The 26843-nt window shown below is 46.4% G+C and overlaps 3 protein-coding genes across 10 annotated transcripts in view; 1 reads left to right on the forward strand and 2 right to left on the reverse strand.

Annotated features, from left to right (window-relative positions):
* Positions 1 to 2668, reverse strand: part of SMC1A (structural maintenance of chromosomes 1A) — a 49226-nt gene extending 46558 nt beyond the window's left edge. For all 3 annotated transcript variants that reach the window (XM_055337441.1, XM_055337440.1, XM_055337439.1), the window contains exon 1: positions 2474 to 2668. In XM_055337441.1, the coding sequence (XP_055193416.1) occupies positions 2474 to 2582 (109 nt within the window). In that variant the 5' untranslated portion in view covers positions 2583 to 2668. The remainder of the gene's footprint in view (positions 1 to 2473) is intronic.
* Positions 2669 to 2782: 114 nt separating this feature from the next.
* On the forward strand, positions 2783 to 19392 carry RIBC1 (RIB43A domain with coiled-coils 1). 6 transcript variants are annotated; one of them, XM_055338976.1, is made up of 8 exons: positions 2783 to 3103; positions 3315 to 3417; positions 10108 to 10224; positions 11553 to 11634; positions 11839 to 12183; positions 18111 to 18229; positions 18662 to 19056; positions 19166 to 19392. In XM_055338976.1, exons 3-8 carry the CDS (start codon positions 10108 to 10110, stop codon positions 19245 to 19247), a joined length of 1140 nt encoding a protein of 379 aa, XP_055194951.1. In that variant the 5' UTR covers positions 2783 to 3103; positions 3315 to 3417; the 3' UTR covers positions 19248 to 19392. The 6 variants fall into 6 exon arrangements, with proteins under 6 accessions (XP_055194951.1, XP_055194950.1, XP_055194953.1 ...); XM_055338975.1 differs by having other exon boundaries at positions 2786 to 2989; XM_055338978.1 differs by lacking the exons at positions 18662 to 19056; positions 19166 to 19392 and having other exon boundaries at positions 2789 to 2989; positions 12848 to 18253.
* Positions 19393 to 19538: 146 nt separating this feature from the next.
* On the reverse strand, positions 19539 to 21903 carry HSD17B10 (hydroxysteroid 17-beta dehydrogenase 10). Its single transcript, XM_055338412.1, has 6 exons — positions 21783 to 21903; positions 21270 to 21434; positions 20498 to 20662; positions 20270 to 20398; positions 20079 to 20187; positions 19539 to 19866 (listed from the first exon to the last, which is right to left on the reverse strand). Exons 1-6 carry the CDS (start codon positions 21807 to 21809, stop codon positions 19676 to 19678), a joined length of 786 nt encoding a protein of 261 aa, XP_055194387.1. The 5' UTR covers positions 21810 to 21903; the 3' UTR covers positions 19539 to 19675.
* Positions 21904 to 26843: the final 4940 nt, after the last annotated feature.

Consider the following 26843-nt stretch of genomic DNA (forward strand, 5'->3'; position numbering starts at 1 on the left):
TGACAGGCACAGGTTCTGATCCTGGCTCTGAGAATCAATTAGTGTGCAAGTGATCATAACTGTGCTTCAGTCTTCCCATCTATAAAACCAAGATATCTCCCTGATAGGGTCATTTTGAGAATTGAAATGTAAAAGGCTCCAATAAATAAAGTATTTGACACACAGTGGTACTCAATAAATGGCAGTTCTCTCCTAACACAGGTCTGGACTCTTAGCTCTGGCTCCCATATCAGAGCAGGACTAGCACACCATGCAGACCAAGAGTCAGACTTTTAGGCATTCACTTCCAAACTTTGGGCTTCTCCCATGCTCTCCAGGGATAGTAAGAATGTCTCAGAACCAAAGCCCTCCCTACTAGCAATCATTCACTATTGCAAACATTTTTATAACATGCATTATGAGCTAAACACGGATAAAATGTTTTAAGGAATGTCTTCTTTGAGGGCACTCATAAACCAGTGATTAAGGTACAAAAACACAACCCATGAATACCAAGACAGAAGAAAATAAACATTAACACATGCCAAGTGTCTATTGCGTTCCAGAGAAAAAGAGTAATTCACTGAGAGGACCCAAGGAATGGCTTGTGGAGGTGAGCATTGAAGAACTAGGGGGTGGGGGAGGGGGTCCAAACCAAAGGTCTTTTTTGAACAGCTGGATATACAAATCTACCCACACTGACAGGAGTGAATGCTAAGAGGTGGATTCTGGCTCTTTCCAAAAGGAAAATCCTAAGAAACTGGAGTGGAACCCCAAGCATCAGCCCCTCTGGGCCACTGGTTCTGAAGCGAGGTTGGAGGAAGCAGGGAGTGATTTGCCCCACCTCTCAGGGGACATTGGCAATGTCTGGAGACATTTTTGGTTGTCACACCTGGGGACTGGAGAGCTACCACCTAGTTTGTAAAAGACAAGGATGCCACTAAACATCCTACAATGTACAGGAAGAAACCCATAGCAAAGAGTTATCTTAGAAACGTCAACAGTGGCGCTGTTGAAAAAACTTGCTCTGCTCTACAAAGAGCACCAAAAACAGGCAAAACTCCAGGGAAGGTTCATGAGTTTGACCTATGTCAGCAAGGATAGCCCCTCATTTTAGGAAATGATTTAGCTAGAACATCTCTGGGGCGGAGGAACACAGCAGGATTCCAGATTCCTTGTGGGGGTAGATGGGAGGAATCCATAGTGTATCATTTACTTTTTTTTTTTTTTTTTAAAGTAGGCTCCATGCCCAGCATGGAGCCCAACAGGGGTCTTGAACTCACGACCCTGAGATAAAGACCTGGGCTGAGATCAAGAGTCCAAAACACTTAACCAACTGAGCCACCCAAGCTCTCAATAGTTTATCATTTAGAGATGAGGAGTCAAGCTATGAAAGACCTGACCACCCTTCCCCTCCTCCAGTTTTGGTGAGATATAACTGACATATAACACTGTATTAGTTTCAGGTATACAACATAATGATTCCATATTTATATATATGAAGCAATGATTATCACAGTAAGTTAACATCCATCACCTCACAATTTTTCCCTTGTGATGAGAACTTTTAAAATCTATTCTTGCAGAAACTTTCAAATGTATAATACAGTATCTACTAACCGCTCTTTCTAAAGACACCACTCAAGTCACTGTATTCCATCAACTTAATTTCCTGTCTAGCATTCATCACAGCCAAAAATTGTATTATTTTCTCCTTTATTATTGTCTTTCCATTGCAAGTCCCCTGAGAGCAAGGCTTACTCTATTCTCCGCTGTTTCTATAGCACCTTGAATAACTACTTATAAAATAAGCATTCAATAAATTTGGCGAGCAAATGAGTTCTTTAAAGGGTTTCAGTGATAGCAAAGGGGGGGATTTCGAAGCATTCCCATCTCTGAGATGGGGGTGGAGGATGGACGTCCCAAGCACTCCCGCGGGAGACAGGAGGGCTGAGTCAGAAATTCAAAAGTGCCGCCTTGGGAGGAGAGTTAAAAAAAGGAGGAATTGGAGCATACCAAAGTGAGGCGGGAGGGGGCGCTGGGCAGAAAGAGAAGTGTACTGCTGGGGACCGGAGGCTTTGGGAGGGCTACCAGCGGTCCCACGCTTTCCGGAGAGTTCAAACAAGGCAGAGGAAGTGGCCGGATGCAGCAGGTCCGGCGGGGAACTGCGCGGCCCGCGGCTGGCGGACAACTCCGGACGCGCCACTTTTGGCGGGAGGGGGCAGTGGGCGGGGTAACGTACAGATCGGCCCGTACCACTTGCTCCCGGGCGGGGGCCGCGCAGAGAGCAGGCAAGTGACACTTGGGGAAGAGGTTGGAGTCAGAGCACCCGAGCGGGGAAAGCGGGTTCGACCCGCACCCGCTCAGGAGGGAAAAAAACCTGTAAGGGTTCGCGACATTTCAGGTCGCACGGGCTGGGTTGTACTACTCTGCTGCCGGATTAGGGGGTCCAGGCCGGGACGTGCGCAGGGCCGCAGCCCCGTTTATTTCTCACCAGAGCCATTGGGTCCAATGATGGCGGTGAACCTCTGAAACGGTCCGATAATCTGCCGACCCTTGTACGACTTAAAGTTCTCGATCTCAATCAGTTTCAGGAAACCCATGACGGCGGCGGCGCCGGCGGCTGTACAAAAGGCCGCGCCGTACACCCGGGAACTGGGGTAGCCCGCGCGGGAAACACCGCAGTGCAGGCCGGGCGTAGGACAAACCTCGCGAGAATAAGTGCAGGCCTAACGGGATTTCCGGCTTCCGGCGAGAGCGGAACCAGGGGCGGGGCGTGGAAGTTTTGTTGATCCGTTGCCAGGGCGCGAGCTTGAAACAAGAGTTGGGTCCCGCCCCCCTTTCTTGTTGCGTGGCAACGCAAAAGGCTGACTCTGCCTACCGAACCTTAGAGGAGGCAGTGACGGCGGACTCAGCAGCTTTTCAGATCCGAGGAAGCAGACAGGACTGGAGCCCACCCTTGCTGAGACTGAAGTGACAGCAGAGTTATGCCCTCTAGGGCAAGAGGAAGGTGGGAGCTTAGCTGTGGCTTTAGCCTGGCCGGCCTGAAGGATCAAACAAGAACAGGGTCGGGAATTGGAAGGACCCCCAGGACAGAGGGGCCAGCGGGAGGACGCGGTGTTGGGTGAGCTCAGACCGTGCAGAGGTTGAAGTAGGGTTGGAAGTGCAGTGGAATGGGAGTAGGGATGGGTTGGGGTGGGAAGGGGGATGGAATGTGAAGGGAGATGAGGGTACTCTGGAGCATCTGGGTTACGGGCTGGGGAACGCTATGGGGTAAGGAAAGCTACGGCCAGAGATACTGTCTTTATCCATCTCCCTCATTTTCCTCCAAGCAGAGCTCAGGGACTGCTGCTGTAGCCCAAGAACAGTCTTGGACCTGAGCCACTTGTTGGCTGCTTGAGCTGGGAGCTTCAAAATTGACACTCGTTGCTAAGAAAGGTATTTCGTGTGAACCCCTGGGAGTCACAGTCCCTAAGCCAGTACTCTCCACCCTTATCCTCCTTCCTTTCTCCCCATTTTATCTATCTCCTCCATGCTTCATCCCCATCCCATTTCCTCTTCTCCATCTAACCCCCTTCCTTGCTTTCCTCCTTCCCCTTCTCTTGCTCTCCGTCCTCCATCTCTGTCTACTGTTCTGTTGCTCTCCTTCCCCTTTCCTTTTTTTGCCTCCCCCCACCATGCTCTGCCACCTCTGTCCCTTTCCCTTCTCTCGTCCCCGTATTTTCTATCCTTCTCCTTCATACTTTCATCCTCCTATCACCTTATACCTGCTATTACAAGGTCATGGTCTTAGCAATCCAAGAAGCTTAAAATATCTGCAAAATCTTCCCCTTCAGTGACCTTACATTGTGGTGACAAATGGGAATGAGTAAGTAGGTTGGAGTTGGTGCCTCGACTTGGACATGGAAAGGGTCTGGTGGTTGCCATGGCTATTCCTGAAACCATTTTTAAAATGACGTATGGAGGCTGGGAAGAGTATAAAAGTCTTAGGACAAGTCCAGGAAAGCAAGAAAGCTTGACTGATGGAATCTAGTAGAGGAACCATAAATGAATTCAACTGGGAGAAACAGTCACAATCAGGCTAAGGGGACAAAATTATCAAAGGGCAGCAATCTCATATAACTGACAAGAACTAGTGTTCCATTTAAAAAGATGAAACTTGGGGCAGCCCAGGTGGCGCAGCGGTTTAGCGCCGCCTGCAACCCGGGGCGTGATCTGGAGACCCTAGATCGAGTCCCACGTCAGGCTCTCTGCGTGGAGCCTGCTTCTCCCTCTGCCTGTGTCGTCTCTGCCCCTCTCTCTCTCTCTGCATCTCTATGAATAAATAAATAAAATCTTTAAAAATAAATAAATAAAAAGATGAAACTTGGAAAAAAATCAAATTGGATCCCTACCTCTCACACTGTATATAAAGTGCAATTCCAAATGGATTAAAAACTTAAATGAAAAAAAAGAAAAAAAAACTTAAATGAGAAAGGCAAAATTCTAGACATTTTAGAATATATAGCAGAATATGATCTCAGGGAATTTCTTAAATAATGAAAACTTCTAAGCTTAAAGGAAAAGATTGCTGGATTTGACTACATTTAAATTCATCCAAGTTACAACATAAAGAAAGTGAAAAAATGGGTGGGTGCACACAGAAAGCTTCTAGAGTATTGATAATTTATTTTCTGGCTTCCACTGAGAGTTTACAGGTGTTCATTTTGTTGTTGTGCTTCATAACTTACATGTGTGTTAACCATATTCCTTTTTATGTATCCACTGTAACCATAAAATAATGATAAAGTGAAGGGGCACCAGACTGGCTCAGTCAGTAGAGCATGTGGCTCTGGATCTCAGGGTCATGAGTTCAGGCCCCATGTTGGGCATAGAGCTTACTTTGAAAATAAATAAATATCATTTAAAAAATAATAAAATGAAAAGTCACAAATTGGAGGTGTCTGCCACATTTAAACTAAGAAATGATTAGTGTGTCAGTAATAAAGAACTAAAATTAATAAGAAAAGGACAAGCAACTTGATTTTTTAAAAACACGAATAAAAGGTATGAATGAGCACTTCACAGAAGCGTAATCAAAAATGGCCAAAACAGGGATCCCTGGGTGGCGCAGTGGTTTAGCGCCTGCCTTTGGCCCAGGGCACGATCCTGGAGACCCGGGATCGAATCCCACGTCGGGCTCCCGGTGCATGGAGCCTGCTTCTCCCTCTGCCTATGTCTCTGCTTCTCTCTCTCTCTCTCACTGTGTGCCTATCATAAATAAATAAAATAAAATAAAAAATTAAAAAATGGCCAAAACACATATGAAAAGATGTGCAACCTCACTAGCAATGATAATGTCAATAAAGATTGTTAATTATAATTGTTAATTATAATACAAACTGGCAAAAATTTTAAAGTCTGCCATACCAAGTATTGCTGAGGATATAAAGTAGCTGGAGTTTTTATATACCTGAGTGAAGTGTAAATTGGTATAATCTCCTTGGAAAACAACTTAGTGTTATCTTGTAAAGTTAAATATGCCTTTGACTAATGACCAGCACTTGCACTCCTAGGTATATGCTAGGGAAACTTTCCCACCTGTATATATATTTCTTTAATCTACAGGTTCCTCCTCCCTCTTTTGCAATTAACAATAATTATAAAAAAAATAAAAAAATAAAAATAAATAAATAAAACAATAATTATAAACTGGGTTGTTTGTGTTGCGGAGTCCTAGTCTCTCTTGAGCTTACTTCAATCAGGTTTTTATCCCCAAAACCCCACCAAAAATGTTAAGGTCATCAGCAACCCTCACATTTCTAAACCTGTCAGTTCTCAGCCCTCCTCTTGACATATCATCAGTTGCTCACTCTCTCCCAAAAGCTTCTCAGACACCACACTTATGGTTTTCCTCCCGCCTCACCAGACGCTCAGCCTTCACCTCCAGTGCTGACTCCTCCTTTCCCCATCTCCCCTGGGGCATTCTTACCCATCTACACTGACTCAGAGATCTCTTACAGCCTCAAAGCTTTAAATTCCTTTGTATCAGGGACTCCTGGTGGCTCAACGCATCAGGCTCCTTGCAGGGAGCCTGCTTCTCCCTCTGCCTGTGTCTCTGTCTCTGTGTGTGTGTCTCTCATGAATAAATAAAGAGAATCTTTTTTAAAAATTCCTTTGTATCAGTCAGGATAAGCTGAATTATGCTGAGGTTACAAACAACCCCCAAATCTCTGCAGCTTAGAAAAACAAGGATTTCTCACCCATGCTTGTCTGATGTGGGTTGGCTACATCTCTGCTCTACGTCATCATTCCAGAATCAACACTGAAGGAGAAGCCCTTACCTGGGACATTGCCAGACTCAATGTCTTCTGCTAAGACTTCGCTTAGCAGAGAGCGAAGAGGAAAAAGTGGAGGGCAATCACATAATGGCTCTTAGTTCTGTTTGGGATTAGCATGTGTCAATTTTCCCATTGCAGAGGGCAAAACCAACCACGTGGCTAACCTTCAGGGCAATGAGATATGGATGAATAAGCCTTCTGCAGGGAGGAGCAGCAGATCTTTTTGAACAATAATAAAATTCACCATACCGTCTGTGTGCTATCAGTGGATATCTAACAGACCTCTCAAACTCAACATTTCCAAAACTAATCTCTTGATCCTCCTCCTGCCTCCATCCCATACTGTTCTTGCTACACAGACTACTCAGTTGATAGCAACTCCATCCCTCGGGTTGCTCCAGCTCAAATCTTTGAAATCATTCTTAATACTGCTTTTATACTGCACATCTAATCTATCAGGAAGTCCTATTGGCTCTGCCTTTGACATATATCCAGAATCTGACCACTTCTCACTCTCTCTGCTACTACAAACTTGACATGATTCAGCATCATCTCTTGCCTGGACAACTGCAGTCACCTCCTGTCTAGTCTCCCTGCTTCTAGCCTTGCTTCTGGTCCCCTCAGTCTATCCACACAGCAGCCAGACATAATCCTTTAAAAATCAAAGGCAGAGCACATCATTCCCACTGCTCAAAACCCTCCAGTGGCTGCCCATTCTCCCAGAGTAAAAGCCACAGCCTTTAACAATGTTCTACACAGTTCTACATGCTCTGTGCCCTCCTGTTATCTAATATCATTTCCTACCTACCTCTCCTGCACTCACTTGCCTCCCTGTTGTTCCCCTGAGTATGTGCCTTTTGTGTCCACCATAAGACCTCTGTGTTTGTCCCCTCTGCCTGGAGTGCTCTCATCCTAGATACCCGCATAGGTGACTCCCTCACCTTCTAAGTATTTGCTCAAATATTACCTTTTCAACTATGCCTTCCCTGGCTTCCACATTTAAAATGGCAATACGGGGCAGCCCAGGTGGCTCAGCGGTTTAGCGCCACCTTCAGCCCAGGGCCTGATCCTGGAGACCTGGGACAGATCGAGTCCCACATCAGGCTCCCTGCATGGAGCCTGCTTCTCCCTCTGCCTGTGTCTCTGCCTCTCTCTCTCTCTCTCTCTCTCTCTCTCTCTCTCTCTCTCTCCTCTCTCTCTGTCTCCCATTAATAAATAAATAAAATCTTTTAAAAAAATAAAATGGCAATACGCCCCATGTCCTTGGCACTCCAGTTCCCTTTATCCTGCTCTATCTTTTCCCCCATAGCACATATCATCTTCTTACAAACTCTTCAGCATACTGTTTATTGTCTCTCTGCCCCCACTAAAAAGTAACCTCCACAGAAGACTCAGATTCTCGTCGGTTTTGTTCTTTGATGTCTCCCAGTTCCTTATAGGAGTGTCTGACAGTAGGCAATCCACAACGATTTGTTAAATGATAGAATGAACATGAGTTAAAAAAGTAAGATGAAGAAAAAATGCACACTACATGATACATTATCAAGTTCCAAAACAAGAGAATGTTTCAAAATATTGTCCAGGGAATCATATACATACACAGTATGTTAATGCCTATTAGTAAGCAAATGCTAACATTTGCATGATGGTTATCTCTTAGGGTAAGGATGAGGGAAAAGAGACATAAGATACTTTAAGAATATTGATCAAGTTCTATTCCTTAAGGTGGGGAGTTGGTTCATGGGTCTCTTTTATCATGTTTCTTAACTTGCATATAGGTTATATATATTCTGTATATATCAAATTATTCAGTAACACTTTTTTTAAAAATAAAGGATCATGGGAATCTGGGTAGCTCAGTCAGTTAAGCATCTGCCTTTAGCTCAGGTCATGATCCCAGGGTCCTGTGATGGAGCCCTTCCCTGCTCAGTGGAGGGTCTGCTTCTCCCTCTCCCTCTGCACACCTGCCACCCCACTCATGCGCTCACTCTGTCTCCCTCTGTCTCAAATAAAATCTTTTAAAAAATAAAAATTATAAAAGGATCAGAACTAGCTATAGGAGAAGTTCAGGAATGGTATTCTAAACAAAGAAACACCATATACAAAGACCCTGAGGTAGGAACAGTTGTTGTGTTGAAGGACTTGATAGGAGGCCAGTGTGCCTGTATGACCGTAAGTGAGGGAGACTGTGATGTGGGATGAATTAGAAAGCTGTGCAGGAGCCGGAACTTCAAACCCATGGTAAGGAGTTTGGATCTGATTCTAAGTGCAGTGGGAAGCCAGTGGAGGATTCTAAGCAGGTGAGAGACACGATCACATTTAAGTTTGCAAAAATGTTTTTGGCTGTGACTTTGGCTGGCTCACATGCCAAAACTGGGCTTCCCAAAATATGAAAGAACACAGGCAAATTTAAGCCGTCTAGCCTTTTACTTGACTAAAGAATAAGTAACAAATAGGAAATAGTGGTGCTATTTACTGAAACGGGGAAAACCAAATAGAGTGTAATGTGAATGGGGGAAGAATTGTAAATAAGTTTTTGAGACTTGGAAAGGTGAGCAAGGGTCAAATCATGAAGACTTATAAATCTGGCAAAGGGGGTTAGACTTTATAAATACTGGGGAGCCATCTGCTTTAAAGCCATTTACACTTTAAAAAAAAGATTTTATTTATTCATGAGAGACCCATTGAGAGAGAAGCAGAGACACAGGCAGAGGGAGAAGCAGGCTCTGTGCAGGGAGCCTGATGTGGGACTTGATCCCAGGACTCCAGGATCACAACCTGAGCTGAAGGCAGATGCGTAACCACTGAGTCACCCAGGCATCCCCCATTTGCTTTTTTTTAAAGATTTCATTTATTTATTTATTTATTTATTTAAGAGAGAGAGAGCATAACCAGGGGTGTGGGGCAGAGAAAGAGGAAGAAGCAGACTCCCTGCTGAGCAGGGGGCCCAATGCTGGCCAGATCCCAGGACCCCAAGATCGTGATCTGAGCCAAAGGCAGACACTTAACTGACTGAGCCACTCAGGTGCCCCTATAGATGCTCTTAAAGGTTTCTTTAAAAAGATTTTTTATTTTTAAGCGATCTCTACACCAAACATGGAGCCTGAACTTATAACCCTGAAATTGAGTCCCATGCTCCACTGACTGAGCCATCCAGGTGCCTCGTTGCTTTTAAGGGTTGTTGGTTTTTTTAAAAAAGAGATTCTATTTATTTATTCATGAGAGACACAGAGAAAGAGGCAGAGACACAGGCAGAGGGAGGAGAAGCAGGCTCCATGCAGGGAGCCTGATGCGGGATTTGATCCCAGGACCCTGGGATCATGCCCTGAGCCAAAGGCAGACACTCAACCACTGAGCCACTCAGGCATCAGGTTCCATGTAGGGAGCCCGATGCAGGACTCAATCCTGAGACTCCAGGATCATGCCCTGGGCCAAAGGCAGGCATGCAACCGCTAAGCCACCCAGGCATCCCGCTTTTAAAGGTTTTAAGCTGAGGTGTGCCATGGTCAGATTTGCTTTCAGAAAGATCACTCTGATAGCTAGCACAGAGAAAGGAATAGACAGGGTGACACTAGAGCAAGAGAGGCCACTGAGGCTCCTGAGAACATTGTCTGGCACCTGATTGTGAGACCTGAATTAGGGCAGTGACAACAAAGATATAGGACACAGATATGAAATACATCAGGAGGTAAAATCAGTAGGAATCAACAACTGGTGAGTTGCTGTAGGGAGAAAGGAATAGAGGTGGGGATGTAGTCAAGAATGGTGGTCAGCACTGATTGGCCATTCCACTCCACTCTTACTCCAGATGTATAAGGTAGACGTGTCACCAGATCCAAAGGAGGTGGCAGCCATTGAGGTTAGAAGAAATCGAGAAAAAGATCGACAGAGCCGATTCTTCAATGTGCGGACCCGAGTCATGGGGGTAAGTAGGCAACAGGGACTTTCTTGGGACCAGGGGTCACCTCACTCCTGCACCCATAGAGGAATGTAGCAGTGTCTGTTACAGCCCTCATTGATTTGAGTGGCCCCTCCAGCTGGAAAGGAAGGAGATGGAGAGAGGGCATCCAGTACCAGGTGAGGGAAGGAAGAGGGCTAGGGGTGCAGGGGAAGAGAAGTCAGTGACAGCCTACTCCTCCAGTCAGCTCTGGGCTTAGTGACCTGGTTCTCGAGAGACAGGCAACATGGAGCCAAAAGATGTCTAAAGAATATTTGGTATTTTGGTATTGTGTATGCCTAAGTGCTGTCTGGAAGGCTACATAAGAAACTGTTAACCAGGCTGAGACACAGAGATGGGAAGGACTTACTCTTCACTAAACTGTATTCCCTTTTACACTATCTTGAAATGTTTCAGAGGAATCACAATCAAAATAAACAGAAAATATTGATAGTTTAAGAAAAATAGGTTGCTGGGTAGGTGGATAGAGATCAGGGGGCTGCAGCATGGTATCCTAGAAAAGACCTCCTACCTCAAGGGCGAGGTCTGCTGTTTACTAGATATGTGGCTTTGAATGAGTCACCTGTCTTCTCTGAGCTCTAGGCTCCTCCTCAGTAAAATGAAGCTAAATAAAGGAAGTGTAAAAGTGAATATTAATATATGGTGGTGGCTGTGGAAACCAGAGCATAGTGCCTGACACAAGTAAGTATTTGGCCGAGAGATGTGTGGTGTGATTGAGATCCAGCTGGCAAGCATTTCCTCAGGATCTGTTCTGTGCCAAGAACTTGATTGGGCAGTAGGGCACAAAGCTAAGGCCCAGTCTCTGCCCTTAATAGGCTCACAGTCTGCTGGGGGAGATCATTGTCAGAGGCAAACATCAACATAATGTGGATAGTGGGTCCTAGATTCTATGGGAGTAGCACCTGCCTAAGGAATCAGGAAGGTGAAGCCTGAGCCAGTCTTGAAGGATAAATAGGAGTTTAGGTAAAAAGAGGAAGAAAGTTCCAAGTGGAGGGAGCAGCTGGAGCAAAGGCTATTTGTTCAAAACAACCTAAGAAGTACAGGGAACTGTAAGCACAGAGCTCCTGAAGGTGGGTCAGAGAAGAAGGTACTGAGATAAAGCTAGAGAAAGAGACAGAGACTAGACCAATGAGGGACTTACAAACCATATTCAGATAGTAGAACATATTCCAGGAGGTATAATGGGGACCTATAGGAGAATTCTGAAGCAAGTATATTCTGAGCAGTTTGTTTTAGAGCATTCAAGACCCACTATTGGTCCCCTACCCTGATTTACCTCATTTCTTTGGGATCAGGTGGATGTCAAAGCCCTCAACAGCCAGGTAGAAGAGCGAAAGCTTCGAGAGGCAACAGAGCAGAGCAAGGAAGCAGCTTATGGTAAAAGCCCAAGGCCCAGGGCAAGCTAAGAAGGATAGTGTAAGGGCCTGAGTGGGCTGAGGTAGGGCAGTTCTGCCTTGGAGTAGGGCCTGAAGCCTGGGGTGTGGTGGGACAAACCAGATGGACCTTTGGAGCAGAGGCCATGCAGAGTGGGCTCTGTTTCTTCTGTGGGGCTTTCTCCATGTCCCTGCCCACCACCCCCAGGTACCTACCAGATGCAGTATGATCTGGTAGCCCAGATGCTAGAGAAGGAACAGGCAGAACGAACACGTCGGCTGGCCAGGAAAGTCCAGGAATTTCGGGAGCAAAAGCAGCAGCTCAAGAACAGACAAGAATTTGACTTCTGGGATCCTGGCCGTTTCTGCATGGAGTTTCCAGGCCGTTTCGGTGACAGTGACCCCTACTATGGCCCAGCCAGCCTGCAGTGCTTTGCTGGGGAGGACCTGGACAGGGCTGCATGCCTGAAAATGCAGCAGGAGCAGTTCAAGTACAGCCTGGAGAGGCAACTGCAGGAGCAACGACAAGTCAAGGTTGATGAGAAGTGTTCAGGTTAGTAGCCGTGCCCTCCAGGCTGAGACCTAGGGCCTAGTGGGGAGTTGTTCTGAGCCAGGTACAGCACCCACGAGGTCAGAACTGTGTGGGGAGGTCCAGTGACCCATAAAGCTGATGCCAAAAGGTTAGACTGAGCAGACCCCAAACTCCCTGACTTCCTTCAGTAACTGACAGTGTAGCCATCAGTACCCACTCAGCCTCAAATTCCATTATATGGAGGCAACATAGTGAAGACAGACCTATCAGTTCTGCCAATTACCACCTGGTTTGGGCAAATGAATTTTCTTAGTGCTTCAGCTTCCTCATCCTTAAAATGGGGATAATAATCCTTGCCACAAAAAGCTCATAGAAAAAAAAAGCTCATAGAAGAATGACATGAGATACTGTATGGAAAGCACAAGCATCAGTGCTCAGTAACCAGTAGCTACTATTACTATGACACTGCCTGTGATCCTCATTTTTTATTAGAGTAAGCCCTTTAAGGGCAAGGATCACCTCTTGCCTATTTGTACTGCTCACCTTTCAAATCATCCCTGTTAGAGCATCCTATTCAGTTTATCACGTCGTGGATGTCACTAATTCTGGAAGTATTTGTGGAACGTCTGTCTTTTCTCCAAAATGTCAGCTCACTAAAGACAAATTTTCTACACCTGTCTCCCAGTGGCCTCAAACAGAGCCTGCCACGGTGTCAGGAGCTCAATAAATCATTGTCAAATGAACAACTGGAGACCGAAGTAAACAAGACAAGCACCCTGCCCTCCATGATCCCATGAAACCATGCCCCTTCTAGAAAAACAGTTTATTTTTTTAATTATTTATTTGAGAGAGAGAGAGCACGAGCAGGGGAAGCGGCAAAGGGAAAAGGAGAAGCAGACTCCCCTCTAAGCAGGGAGCCCAACACAGGGCTCAATCCCAGGACCCTAAGATCATGACCTGAGCTGAAGGCAGACACTTAACGGACTGAGCCACCCAAGCACCCCAAAAATCAGTTTAGTTGAAGAGGAAAAGATAACATGCACAAGTTATTCATCAGCAAATATTTATGCTTTAACAGTGGTAGGTATTGTGATATAAGTGTATATAGGACATGGAGGGAACATCAACATGGGAGTGGTCAATTCTCACAAGGAAAGGGAGGCAGGATGGGGAGGTGACACAAGTCAGCTATCAGGAATCAGTTTTGGAAAGTTGGGTACAATTTTTCCAAGGCACGGTAAGGGAACAAGAAAAGGGGCAGCAAGAGGTTAGAGAACTGGGGTTGTGAATAGTCCAAGAGTGTAGGATGCGTGAACAATTTCATGTTAGTGCAGCCTAGGGTTGAGGGCTTAGAGGAAGAGAAAATGTGCAAGAATTTTCTACGCCAAACTAAGGAATTGTGACTTTATTATGTAGACAGTGAGTAACCATTTAAGGGTTTTAAGCAGAGTGACAAGACTATTTCAATATTTGGCATATATTAAGCCACCTATTTTGTGCCTGGCACAGTGAACAAAATAGAAAAATCCTTGCTGTCATGGAGTTCACATTCTATTTTTTTAAAATTTTTATTTATTTATGATAGTCACAGAGAGAGAGAGAGAGGCAGAGACACAGGCAGAGGGAGAAGCAGGCTCCATGCACCGGGAGCCCAATGTGGGATTCAATCCCGGGTCTCCAGGATCGCGCCCTGGGCCAAAGGCAGGTGCCAAACCGCTGCGCCACCCAGGGATCCCTGGAGTTCACATTCTAATGGGGACAAACAGACAATAAACAAGATAAAATAGTAAACTATACAGGGGACCCTTGAACACAGGTTTGAACTGCATAGGTCCACTTATATGTGGAATTTTTTAAATACAATACTGTAAACATATTTTCTCTCCCTTATGGTTTTCTTTTTTTAAAAAAAATATTTTATCTTTTCCAGAGAGATAGAGAGTACAGGGGGAGGAGCAGAGAGAGGGACAGGCAGACTCTGCACTGAGCTCAGAGCCCGAAGTGGGGCTCCATCTCAGGACCCTGAGATCATGACCTGAGCCAAAACCAAGAGTCAGATGCTTAGCCAACTGAGCTACCCACCACCCCTCCCTTAAGATTTTCTTAATAACGTTTACTTTTCCCTAGCTTTATTTTAGGGTTACAATATATAATACATTTAATATACAAAATATGTGTTCATCAACTTTACATTACTGATAAGATCAACAACAGCAGGAGGCTGAGTTGTTAAGTTTTGGGGGATTCAAGCTACATGTGGATTTTTGACTCTGTAGGAGGCAGGGCGGGGTCCAAGGGGGCACGGTGGACATTGGTGTGCCTAAGCCCTGCATTGTTCAAGGGTCAACTGTATAAGGTAATTAAGATAGTTGCTAGGGAGAAAAATAAAGCACAAAAGGGGGGACTTGGGGACTTAAGAGCGGTGCACAGTTGCCATTTTAAATAAGGAAAACCTCACTGAGGTCATCTTTGAATACAGATCTGAAGATAAAGGATTGAGCAATGCAAACAACTGAGGGAAGAACTGTCACAAGTAGAGGAAGTAACTAGTACAAAGACCTGGAGGCAGGAGAGAGGGTGTCTGGAATGTTTGAGGAAGGCAGTACGGCCAGAGTAGCTGAAGTAGACCAAGTGAGGGGAAGAGTGATAGGAAATGAGGTCAGAGAGGTGAAGGGGCTAGATCCAGTGGGCCTTCTAGGCCATAGTGCAGATTTTGGCTTTAACTGAGGGAGGGAGGAGCCACAGGAGGGTTTTATGCATCGGGGTGACATGATTTGTGTTTTATACATAAAACTTTGCAAGCAATTGTAGAAATTGGATTACAGGGGAAGACCAGAGGCAAAGAAATAAGATAGAAGACTATTGCAGCCAAGAGGAAGTGGCCAACAGGCAGCCATGTAGCTATATGATCCCAAGGTGGCATATAGCCAGTCTGGGCTGGAGGGAGAGATCTGGAGGCCCACAGGCGGGGAAGGGTTTGCACAGGATCAGAATACTAAGCCTGGATGGAGCCTGGGAAAATAGTGCACTCTGTGAGGACAAAAGTCAGAGCTATCTTATTAACCACAACAACTCTGGTGACTTACATACTCTGCCTGGTATGTAGTAGGTGCTCAGGAAATGTATCTTGAGTGAAGGAGTGATAGAGGAAAAAGGAGTGCATAATAAAGGGATCAGGGAGGTAGGATAAAAGATGCATAAAATACTAATAGCTAACCTTTACTGGGCACTTACTGTGTATCAGACACTGTGCTGAGCTTGCTACCATATAGTAACTCATGCAGTCCTCCCCGCCGCTCTGTGAGGCAAGCACTACTATTATCCCCATTGTCAGTGGAGGAAACAAACTTTAACAGAGATGTTAAGTAACTTGCCCAGTCATACAGTTAGTGGGTGATGGAGGCGGAAAGTAAACTCAGGCAGACTGGCTCCAGAGCCCACATTCTTGGCCACTACACCATACTTGCCTTCTCTCAATCTCCATGAGAAAGTAGGGTCAGAGATCAAGGGAGAGTCTCAGAATGGGAGTCATCGATAATGTCAAATGCTCTGGAGAAGTTTAGGTAGGAACCGAAACCTGTCTATTGGATTTTGAAATTAGAAGTATTTGGGGACTTTTGTCGGACTAGTTGCAGAGGTGCCATGGGGCCAGCTAGAAGGCAGAGCTAGGCAGCAGGAACAGCAGGATACCAAGGGAGGGTACATGTTGTATAATGAAAAGAGCATGGGCTATTTCCTCGAGAGACCTGGATTCAAATCCCAACCAACTATTTGCTGACTGTGTGACCTTGGGCATTTTATTTCACCTCTGGACCTCTTAGTGTCTCCACCTGAAAAATGGTGCTGATCCTTTCCTCTCTGGGTTGCAGTGAGGAATGAAATGAAACCACACACCTCTATCCATCCTCCCTAACCTCTGCCACCCTCCAGCCTCTGAAATCCGTTCTTTGGACCTCTTCAAAGCTAAGCCTTAAGCCTATGTTCTGGACCCCATTATCCGTGTCCCTCCCTCCACCTGCCCCCAGGCTGTGCTCTCTACAGTATCCCCTGCCCTGTGTTTTCAACCTCTTCCACTGGTCCCTTCTGTGCCTGCTGTAAACATGCTTATGTCTAACCCATATTTAAAAAAAAAAAAAAAAAAGATTATCCCTGCACTCTGTGATTTCTCTGGATGCTGTGAGCTGTTTTCCTTTACAGCCATACTTTTTGAAAAATCTGCTTCCACTTGCTGTATTTTCTTCCTTTCCATTACACCACAACCCCCTGAGATCTCCTTTCTCCCCACCCAACTTCACTGACACTACTCTTACTAAAATCACCAATGCCTTTGTATTATCAAGTACCAGAGACTCTAGTTAAGTCTTTCCTCCTCGGCTGGACCATTCTTGCCACCCTTGACTCTGATCACATCCTTCTTAATCCTCTCTCTTCCTTGTCTTCTGTCATAGTACATCCTGCTCTTAGCTCTCTGGCCATTCCTTCTGTGTATCTGCCCTTTGTGGGCTCCTTTTCCCTTACTCCTTTCTTGAGACTCGGTCTATGTCACACTGCTTTCCCTACCCTGCATACTTACTGCAGGTGCCCCTGGCCCTTGTCCTGCTTTCAGCTGCCATGTCACCTACCACCTCTGTGCTGAGGACTCTCTACCCACAAAACCAGATAGCCAGATGCCTGCTGACTACCTTCAACTCAGCTTCCTAAACAGAATTCATCCATGTACCCTAGCCTGCTCTTCATTCTGTATCTTCTACTTCCTGTGGTGGCCACACCATGGCATCCACGTATCCAAGCCAGGACCCTATGAAGCATCCAAATCTCCCCTCTTCTTTACTCTCTCATCAGTACTGCTGATGTAACGTTCTATATATTTGGCCTGTTTTAAGCCCTCCAAGATGGCTTCGCTACCTCCATTGTCTCCCACCAGCCTGACTGTTTTCTATATTGGCCCCCAGAAGGAGCTTTCTAAAATATAAATCTGTGTTGCCCCCTTACTTAGAATATTTCCATTTTCCCCACCACCTGCAGGGCAAGTTTCTGGCCCTTTATCTCACCCCTGCAAAGCTCCCTAGCCACTTGCATTTTATGCTCCAGCAAGAGCAGATTAATTATAGTTTCAGACACAGACCATACGGTGTCTTGATTTCCTTCATCCATTTGACAAATATTTATTGAGCACCTACTATGTGCCAGGCTCTGATCTGGGTGCTGGGCATGGTAGTAAATAAAACAGACAAAATCCCTGCCCTCAACAATGTTACTTTCTATTGAGGAGAGAGACAGGCAATAGACAAAATAACTGAAATGTTGAGTATATGGGATGGTGACAAATGGTAGGGAGAAAAATCAGGGAAGGGGGATAAATATTGGGGACAGGAAGGTTGCAATTTTAGGTAGGAGACACAGGGAAGGCCTCACTGAAGTAGCAATATTTGAGCAAGGCCTAGGGGAAGCAAGAGAAAACATGAGCCAAGAATAACATCTGTTGCAAATCCCTGATGCAGGAGTATCTGGCATGATCTAGAAACTGCAAGGAGACTGGTGTGGCTGGACTAAAACATGCCCTGGAATGCCCTTTGCTCTTTCTTTCTATACACAAAACACATTTCAAGGATCACCTCCTCCTGGAGGTCTTCCTCTCACCTTCCTCACAAAGCTCTCATTAATGCCCTGTATACACCTCTATCATTGCCCTTCCTACATTGTGGTATGATTTATGTTTGATCCATCTCCCTGCATCTTTCATTTAGGCACTTGAGAAATCCTTGTTGCTGCTACTGTGACTATCCCTAAGCCCCCAAAAGTAACTCCTTCCACATCCTACAATTAGAACATTCTCCTCCCAAACATACACATCCACACATCTACCAAGCTTGTTGAACAAATGGCTGAATGAGTGAACCAGGAATGGAGCAGGCCACTATAGTGCCTGGCCATATTTTTCTGTGTAGATATGCTCAATGACCAGCTGCGCCTAGCCATGGACATGCGGGCCACCCAGTTGGCCAAGCTAGAGGAGTCCTGCCGTGTGGCCATGATGTCTGCCATGGCCAATGCCAACAAAGCCCAGGTATGGCCTGAGCCACTCAGTATACCGGGCTCTCCCCAACCCCTTGAACAAAGCCCTGGGGAACTTAGCCATGTCTTTGCCCACACAACCTTTCTTGAATCAGCACCAGCCCATTCATCTACCTGAGGATATCTCCTTTCACCTAAGGACCCTCTGAAGGCAGAAGATGCTCTTCCCCACATCCAGATTCAGGATGACCGGAGAACAGAACATCACCTTCCCTTCCCCAGCCACTCAGTCTAAGGGTTTCCAGAGGGCAGGAAGTTCCCTGTCCATTCCGCTTCCCCCATGTTAGGTCATTCAAAGGCCAGGCAAGATCTGTTCCTTCTCTCCCAAAGACGGAGGAGAGTAGGGCCATGTCTTCCCCTCCCCTGTGACTGAGAGTTCCCTGAAGTTGGGCACCCAAATGCTCATATTTGGGGGCCCCACCAGGCAGCTGAACTGGCTGAACGGCAACGCCGTGAGCATCAGCGTGAACAGGAGGCCAATTTCATGGAGATCCAGAACCAGATCACGAGTGACCTACTGACTGAGAACCCTCAGGTTGCTCAGCACCCAGTGGCTCCCCACCGGGTCTTGCCCTATTGTTGGAAGGGCATGACTCCAGAGCAGAGAACTGCCATCAGGAAAGTCCAGGAGGTGCAACGCCACGAAAAGGAGGCACAGCGCCAGGTCGAACAAGCACTGGATGTCAAATGGGAAAACCAGGCCTTGCACTCAGCCCAGGCAGCAATGGAGTTAGAAGAGCAGGAGAGGGAACTTTGTGCTGAATTTCGAAGGGGTCTGGGGTCTTTCAATCAGCAGCTGGCTATGGAGCAAAAAGCCCAGTAAGTTCTAGGGGTGGGGGACATGGATGAATGCCAAGGGAGGGATGGGAAGGGCCAGAGGGAGAGGAAAAGTTCATCAGCATCAGAGGCCTCTGAACTTCTTTCACAGGCAGAATTATCTGAATTCCATAATCTACACCAATCAGCCTACAACCCAATATCACCTGCAGTTCAACACCAGCAGCCGCTGAGCTCCAAATGACCATCATTTTCTCCCTCATTGAGCTCATGAAAGCTGGGAGTCAGAGAGGAAGAGGCTGCAGACCCCCTTCCCAAATCCATTCCCCCACTATCCCTGCCTTTGGCCCTAGATAATAAAGTTATTACTAACATCCAGGCCATGTGTTGTAATGGGACACAAAAGGTATGAGGTGCTGCCTTTCCCACCCAACCCCTGGGCCTGCATCTGACCCTGTTAGTATTCACCCATTCACCTGACTTCCCCATGCCAGTTTCCCCAGCACACAGCGTTACCCACTCCCTGTGAGAAACAGAGACTTTATTAGGCCCAGAGTGTTGAGCAGTTACAAGATGGCTACTGGACTTCCTCCCAAGCTGTAGTACAGTACTCCAAGGGAAGCAAGGAAAGAAGGGCACATGTTTTCTCTGCCCCTTGCCTTCAAGGCTGCATGCGGATGGCCCCATCCAGCCGGATGACCTCTCCGTTGATGAATGGATTCTCGATGATGGCTTGTACCAGATGAGCATACTCAGCGGGATCACCCAGTCGGTTGGGGAAGGGCACTTGGCTGGCCAAGAAGTTGCGCACTTTTTCTGGGAGGCTGGTCAACAGCGGGGTGCCAAATAGACCTAGGCAAGACAGTCAGAGTCTCATCCTTCCTTTCTTATTTCCCTGGCCCCTTCTCACTTTAGCTCTCACTTTAGCTCTACCATCAGGTACTTCCCGATGCCCAGAAATGGAAGGCTATTGCTGCTTAGTCGGGAGATGCTTTCCGTCCTCTCAACTGCCCATGAATCCTACCTACCCAATACCAGGTGTGGCAGGGAGGTAATATGTCTACCTGGAGCAATGGTCATCACTCGGATGCCCACAGGAGCCAGATCCCGAGCAATGGGCAGGGTCATGCCCACTATGCCCCCTTTGGAAGCAGAGTATGCAGCTTGTCCAACCTGGGGAAGGAGTAGAGGTCATACATGGAAGGGCCCTAACAAGTCACCAAAGAGGCACAAGCCATAACCCCTACCCACACACCTGGCCCTCAAAGGCAGCCACGCTGGCAGTGTTGATGATGACCCCACGTTGGCCTCCCTGGTCTGGTTCATTCTGGCCCATCTCACCAGCTACCAGGCGGATCACATTGAAGGTGCCTAAGAGATTCACCTGAAAGACCAGTAGAGACATGGTGTAGGAGCATTTGTCCCCTAAAATCTTTGGGGGCACCCACAGCCAAATACCTCTTACAGCCCTCAGAGGCCTTACATTGAGAACTCGCTGGAAGTCCTCCAAGGTATGGGCCTGATTCTTCTTTAAGTTGTATGTCTTGATGGCCACTGCAATACCTGCACAGTTGACTGCCACATCCACACGGCCGAACTTTTCTTTTGCTAGAGTCAGGGCTGCTTGCACGTCCTTCTCTGAGGTCACCTTCAAAGGGAGAAGTGGAGAAGGTATTCATCTCCCAGCACACACACTCACCACTAAACCTGGGCAAGGGGAGAGCAAGTCCAGTCTTTGAGTAACAACAGAATTCTGTAAGCAAGGAGGAGGCCAAAAGAAAACCTGAGAGTGGGGCAAAAGTGAAAATGTGAGATACTGTAGAGCAGTGTCACATTTTTCAAATCTATATCCTCTTTTGATAAATTCACATACCCCTGGAGATTTCTGTAGACCAGAGCAGTTTCAAGAATTATTATGATGACGAACTGGTTTTTTTGTACCTCGACTTGCCAAGATGATTTTACCAAGCCTCATGAAAAAATTTTCAACTTTGTAAATACAAAATTATAGGGCACAATATGCATTTTCAAACTATACATACGCCCTCCGCGAGATTCTGATATATCCAATTCCCATCCCCACTGCTGTGGCTCCAGGCTTTGTACATTCCTTATTGCAGGTGCTCCCACAGTGCTTGACAGATGGCTCAGGCCAAAAGGGACAAGGAGATGGGCCCACTGTCCACACAGACCCTTACCGAAGGGGACCCCACGGGTTCCCAGGCCAGTTTCAGTGACCTCATGCTCACACTTACATCAGCTGGGGCAAAGGCGCAGTTCTTCCCCAACTTCTTGGCTTGGACCTCGCCATCAGAGTTGGGCAGGTCCAGAAGGACAGCAGTGGCCCCTTGCCCCACCAGTCGCTCTGCCGTGGCCAGACCTAAACCAGAGGCTCCTCCGGTTATTAGAGCAACCAGGCCCTGTGAAAAAAGGAACGGTCAACGGTACTCGATGCAGACCAACCCCACCCTTTCATCTGCCTGTTTGTTCTCCAGGCTTCTGCAACGGAGGCTCCCCGGGGTGACCCTGGTGTGTTTCTCCTTCAGAATAGGACCTCTGGGTGTCTCATTCCCAGACAGCCCATCCAGTCACCCCACACACATATGCGTAGGAGAGTTGACCTTCACCTCCCGAGCCCAACCGCCGCACTAGCAGGCCTAGACAAGTGTGACCCTTCCTCCCAGCACCGATCTCTACCCCCTAGAGCCACGGCCGCGTGGTCCCAGCTGGCGCAGCGGACCAGCCAGTAGATGCGAAGCCCCAACTACCTTCACGCCCCGACAGGCCGCAGCCATTTTGCTCCGAACTCTCCGCGGGCAGGGCGGTGGGGCAGGCGCAGATTGGCGGACGCAGAGGCGTGTGGCGGGGCGGGCGAGGGGGCGGGCCGCTGCGCCAGACTCCGGGGCGTGGCGTCGGCTGCTCGCCGCCGCAGCCCAGAGGGCGAAGCTTCGGCGAGGTGCCTCCAGAGTTCTTTCACCTGGGGTAAGAATTCCGTAGCAGTCGCACAATGGCAACCACCCTCTCCGCCGGACTGTCAGCCTAGTTTCTGGGCAGGCGGCCAGCTCTGCGGGAAGTAGGCGGACAGGAGATTGGGAGTTTTCCTTACCTCTCAGAAAAAGCCTTCATTCAAGCATAAACATATGAGAGACTCCTATATGCCAGGCTCTGTGCGGGTCCCTGGGGACGATACCAAGAGGAATACTAAAAGGTTCATGCTTTACAGGAGGACACACTTCAGTTGGGGGGGAAAGGTAATTACAGTACAGACACAGACAAAGGAAGGGGCAGAGAACTAAATTCTGAGACAGACACGGATAGCCAAAGATGGAGATTCTGAGAGCCACTGAAGAGAAATATGTTAAGGAAGAGATCAGAGAAACAGATGCCAGACAGGATCACAGAGATATGGATATGGGGAACCACTAAGAGAGAAGCTGGGAGACAGACATTCTGAGACAGAGCTGTTGAGACGCATAAGCCCAGAGAGGCATAAACAGAGAAACAAAAACATTGTTCATCAGTTCAACCTTTGCTACTGTCCCCTGTGTCAAACCTATTTTACATCCCAAAGCCCACATTAATCACACGTTGCTGACTGGACCTCAACCAGACACTGTCATTTTAGTTTCAGGTCTTTGGTCATCCTGGAACATCTTTCAACCAGCATCCCAATTAGAATCTTGAGGGATGCCTGGGTGGTTTAGTGATTGAGCAACCGCGTTCGGCTCAGGGTGTGATCCCGGAGTTGTGGGATCGGAGTTCTGGGATAGAGTTCTGCATTGGGCTTCCTGCAGCAAGCCTGCTTCTCCCTCTGAGGCCTATGTCTCTGCCTCTCTGTCTCTCATGAGTAGATAAATAAAATCCTAAAAAAAAAAGAATCTTGAGCCCACCTAATCTACCTAATCTGACTTCCTTTTATACTCTTCCCCAAACCAATATCTTCAGGCCATAGATCTTAATCTATATTTTCAGCCCCATTAGTCTTTATGTTTCCTCTGTCTGAAGTATCTCCCAACATGCTTTCCCACCCAGAAGACTTCCCTCCCAGCCAAGTTGTTGACAACCACCACACTCATGGTTGCTATACCATATTCCTCAAATGATTTAGTACAAGATTTATAATCTTTCTGATGACATGAAGTCCCCCCAGCAATTTATACCACTCTTCACTGGACCCAATATGCTCCAGCCACAGTGGCCTCTTTGTGTTCATCTTTGTGTTAGCTGTTCCCTCTGCTTGGAATTCTCGCTCCCTGATGTTTGCATGACTGCCTTTTTCTTCTTTTGATCATTTAGAACTAAGCTTAAATGTCACCTCCTCTCTCTGACCACTTAAGCTGTAGACACCTACTTGCTATCCCATTATGTTGGAGGAGTTTATTGAGGATGTGACCACTGGTTGACCTGAGAGCTGGAGTGAGGCAATGGGTATCTCTTCACCCTTTCCCCTGTCTTTGGAATGTAGGCTCTGCCCAGTCTTCCCACGGCTGGAGCCATTTCAGGGACATAGCCTTGAGAGAGTAAGATGTTGTTGAGACCATCTGGAATGAACACATGCTTGAAACCAGCTAAAGCCTCTACATAAATTTTTAAGATTCCAGTCGGTGGCTGCAGAGATCTACTCATCTTCCAGCTGTCCAAGACAAGTCTTGTATGTAAATTCCCTGGTTTATTAAATCTGCCACCTGCCGATCTGGAGTAATCTGACTCTGGTCTCTCCATGTTCTCCATGTACAGGTGCCAATTTGTGAGCCACCACGTTGCATATTTGAATTCTCTGCATAGCACTTACAGGTCATCTTTTTTCTAACCTTGGGGCTAGATGCATTTTGGAATTCAAATTTTTTTTCAATTTTAGAAAGGAAGACTTACTCTATATTACATAACTCTGTATACTGCATATACTGTATACTATGTAACTACCGAGAAAGGTCTAGAGCATAACTTATAATGAAACATTAATATTTCTAGAGTGAAAAGTATGAACGTTAACATGAAGTGTGAATCAAGACTATAGCCTCACATTACCTCAGGTCAGGTTTTGTCACCTAATGAGTTTGGGTTCCAAAGTATGAGAAAACAACCTTATGTTTTTCAGAACTTTGGGGGTCATGGAATTATGCCTAAAGGCTTGAGCCTTGTCTAACCCAGTTGTGTGTGTGTGTGTGTGTGTGTGTGTGTGTGTGTGTGTTGTAGTTCTCTCCCTACTAGAAGGTAAGCCCCATGGTGGCAGGGTCTTGTCCTACTGTTTCACCTCTTGGCTACCCAATCCCCAGAGCACTGCCTGGCATATACTAGACAATCAGTACCAATGAATGAATGAATAAATAAGTCAGTCAGTCAATCTTGGGAGAATTTGGGGGCCCAGCTTCATGATTCCTTCCTCTGCTTAACTCCAGAGACCTTCACCTCATCTTGATTTTAACCACTTCTGTCTAGGCAACATTATTAATCTTGCCATGCCCTAGAATGACTCCCCACTTCCCTGGCATCTACACATCACTATCTCTCACTCTGAACATGTTGTCCCAGTCATTTTGGCTCTTCTTCATCTCACCATTTCTTTTCTTCTTGAACCCTGTTATTCCATGGGTCTTTCCATTTTATTTCAACCTAGCAGCCTCTTCCTACTTTTCTTCTAGCCAGTGTAGACCCTCTCTCATTCCCCTTCTCTCTTTAACCACTCTTGCTGGCACCCTCCACCCATTTGTCCCTTGACATCTACTAATTCAACTTCTTGACTGTTCAGCACAGACTCTGAAGCCAGAAGGCCTGGGTTTGAATTTCAGCTCCATCATTTACTAGTTGAATGACCTTGGGCAAGTTACTTAACTGTTGTACCTCAGTCTCCTCTTCAATAAAATGGGTATAATCAAAGCACCTATCTTGTAGAGTTATTAGGAATAAATGAGTGAATGACTATATAAGAAAAAAAAAGGTACTAAGAGCAGTACCTAGCCTCTAGCAAGAGCTATGTAAATGTTAGCTATTCTTACTCTTCTGAGCAGTGCCTCTTAGCCTTTTTTATGCTGTTAAAACCTCTGGCAGTCTGGTGAAACCTAAGGAATCCCTTCCCAAAATAATACTGTATTAAATAGGATATAAAAATAGGATTGCAAAAGAAATATAATTACCAACATAAAAAGAAACACATCTGCAATGTAGTAATACATGTGCTTCTTTATATATTAAATCCCAAGCTCTATCAACAGGTCTCGTGACTACCATGATTTCAAAATAGTGACGTTATTTTGAGAGATCTGTAACAATCCTGATATGCTACAAAAATTTGATTTCTACTGGTAACAAAGCCACAGGTACTGCTAATACTACTGTACTTTGTTACTCACATCCTCTGGAAGGACATACTACACTTGTGTTTGTGATAGTGAAAATAAAGATGCAATTTCCCCCTATCCAAGTCCATGGGCTGCTTGAATTCTCCCTACAGTCTCTGAAGGGGCTATGGACCCTGGGTTAAGAACACTTGTGTTTAGAGCAAATGGAGGCCATTAAGTGAACACTTCCTCTCTTGTCTCTACTTACACTATCCTTTCATTGGGTCTCAGAGAAAAGAGGTCCTATCTGGGGCTTGCTCTTCCCACTGGGCTCTGGGTCCCAGCCCTTCTCTTTTGCTCGGGGCTTTGTGCCATTGAGCATCCTCTCTATTGTACACACCTCTGTCTCAAGATCATTAGAAAACAGGGAACTGAGGGGCACCTGGGTGGCTCAGTCAGTTAAGTGTCTGCCTTCGGCTCAGATCATGATCCCAGAGTCCTGGGATTGAGCCCACCCAATCGGGCTCTCTGCTCCGCTTTCTTGCTGTCTCTCTGTGTCAAATAAATAAGTAATATCTTTTAAAAAAAAGGGGGAAGAAAAGAAAACAAGGAACTGAGCAAAATCAACTTTTGCACACAACAGATAATCATCACTTTGGGTGTATGTGGGCGAGAAGTGAGAAAAGGGGCATGTCAGGGACATTGTAACAAGCAACATCCAGCATTACCTCACAATCCCCGGGGGGTATTTGCCCTACCAGGAGATAAGAGAAAAGCAAAGGTGGTTTCACCCTTGGAAGATAAAAATCACAAAATAACCCATTTAACCCTTGTGGTTGCCTGCCATTACCCCTGTAAAGACAGAGCTGCACTGGCTTCAGCTGACTCTGAGGTGGCATTGGCAAATATAAAGGACTCCAGATGATGGGGAGCATCCAAATGTGTGCCTGTTAGGGCACAATTTGAATGAATGGTTTAAATTCTGAAGGCATGTGTGGAACACGAGAGTGTGGCCAGCATCTGAGAGTGTGCTGAGGATGCATGCTGCCTGAATATTTACCACTTGAATAAATGGGACTGATATCTGAATGAATCCTTTTGATGCCAGCCTAAGTTCATCATGACTTTACCATTGCCCAAATCAATGGCCATTGTTTAACCTTTGCATAATCAGAACTTTCTGGCTGCCTTTGGCATGTTTGATCACTTCCTCTTTTAGAAAACTCCCCTAGGTTTCCATGACACCTAACTCCCCTGGTTCCTCCTACTTCTCTGACTGTTCCTTCTTGGTCTTCTCCCTGGGTTCCTTTTCTTCTGCACTCCCTGTCTTTGGGGAGCTCAATCATCTCTTAGTTTCAATGCTGCCTCTCTGCTGAGGACTTACCAATCCCTACCTCCAGCTCACCTTTCTCCTCTGAACTTCAGAATGAGGTAGCGAATCATATGCTGGTCCCCCTATACCAGCTGTCCCTCAGGCACCTACACTTGTCCTAAACTAAACTCAATCATTGCCCTTTAAACCTTCTTTATCTCAGTTGGTAGTAACACCAT

This window comes from Nyctereutes procyonoides, unplaced genomic scaffold, assembly GCF_905146905.1.
Source record: "Nyctereutes procyonoides isolate TBG_1078 unplaced genomic scaffold, NYPRO_anot_genome, whole genome shotgun sequence".
In the NCBI taxonomy this organism is placed as follows: Eukaryota; Metazoa; Chordata; class Mammalia; order Carnivora; family Canidae; genus Nyctereutes; species Nyctereutes procyonoides.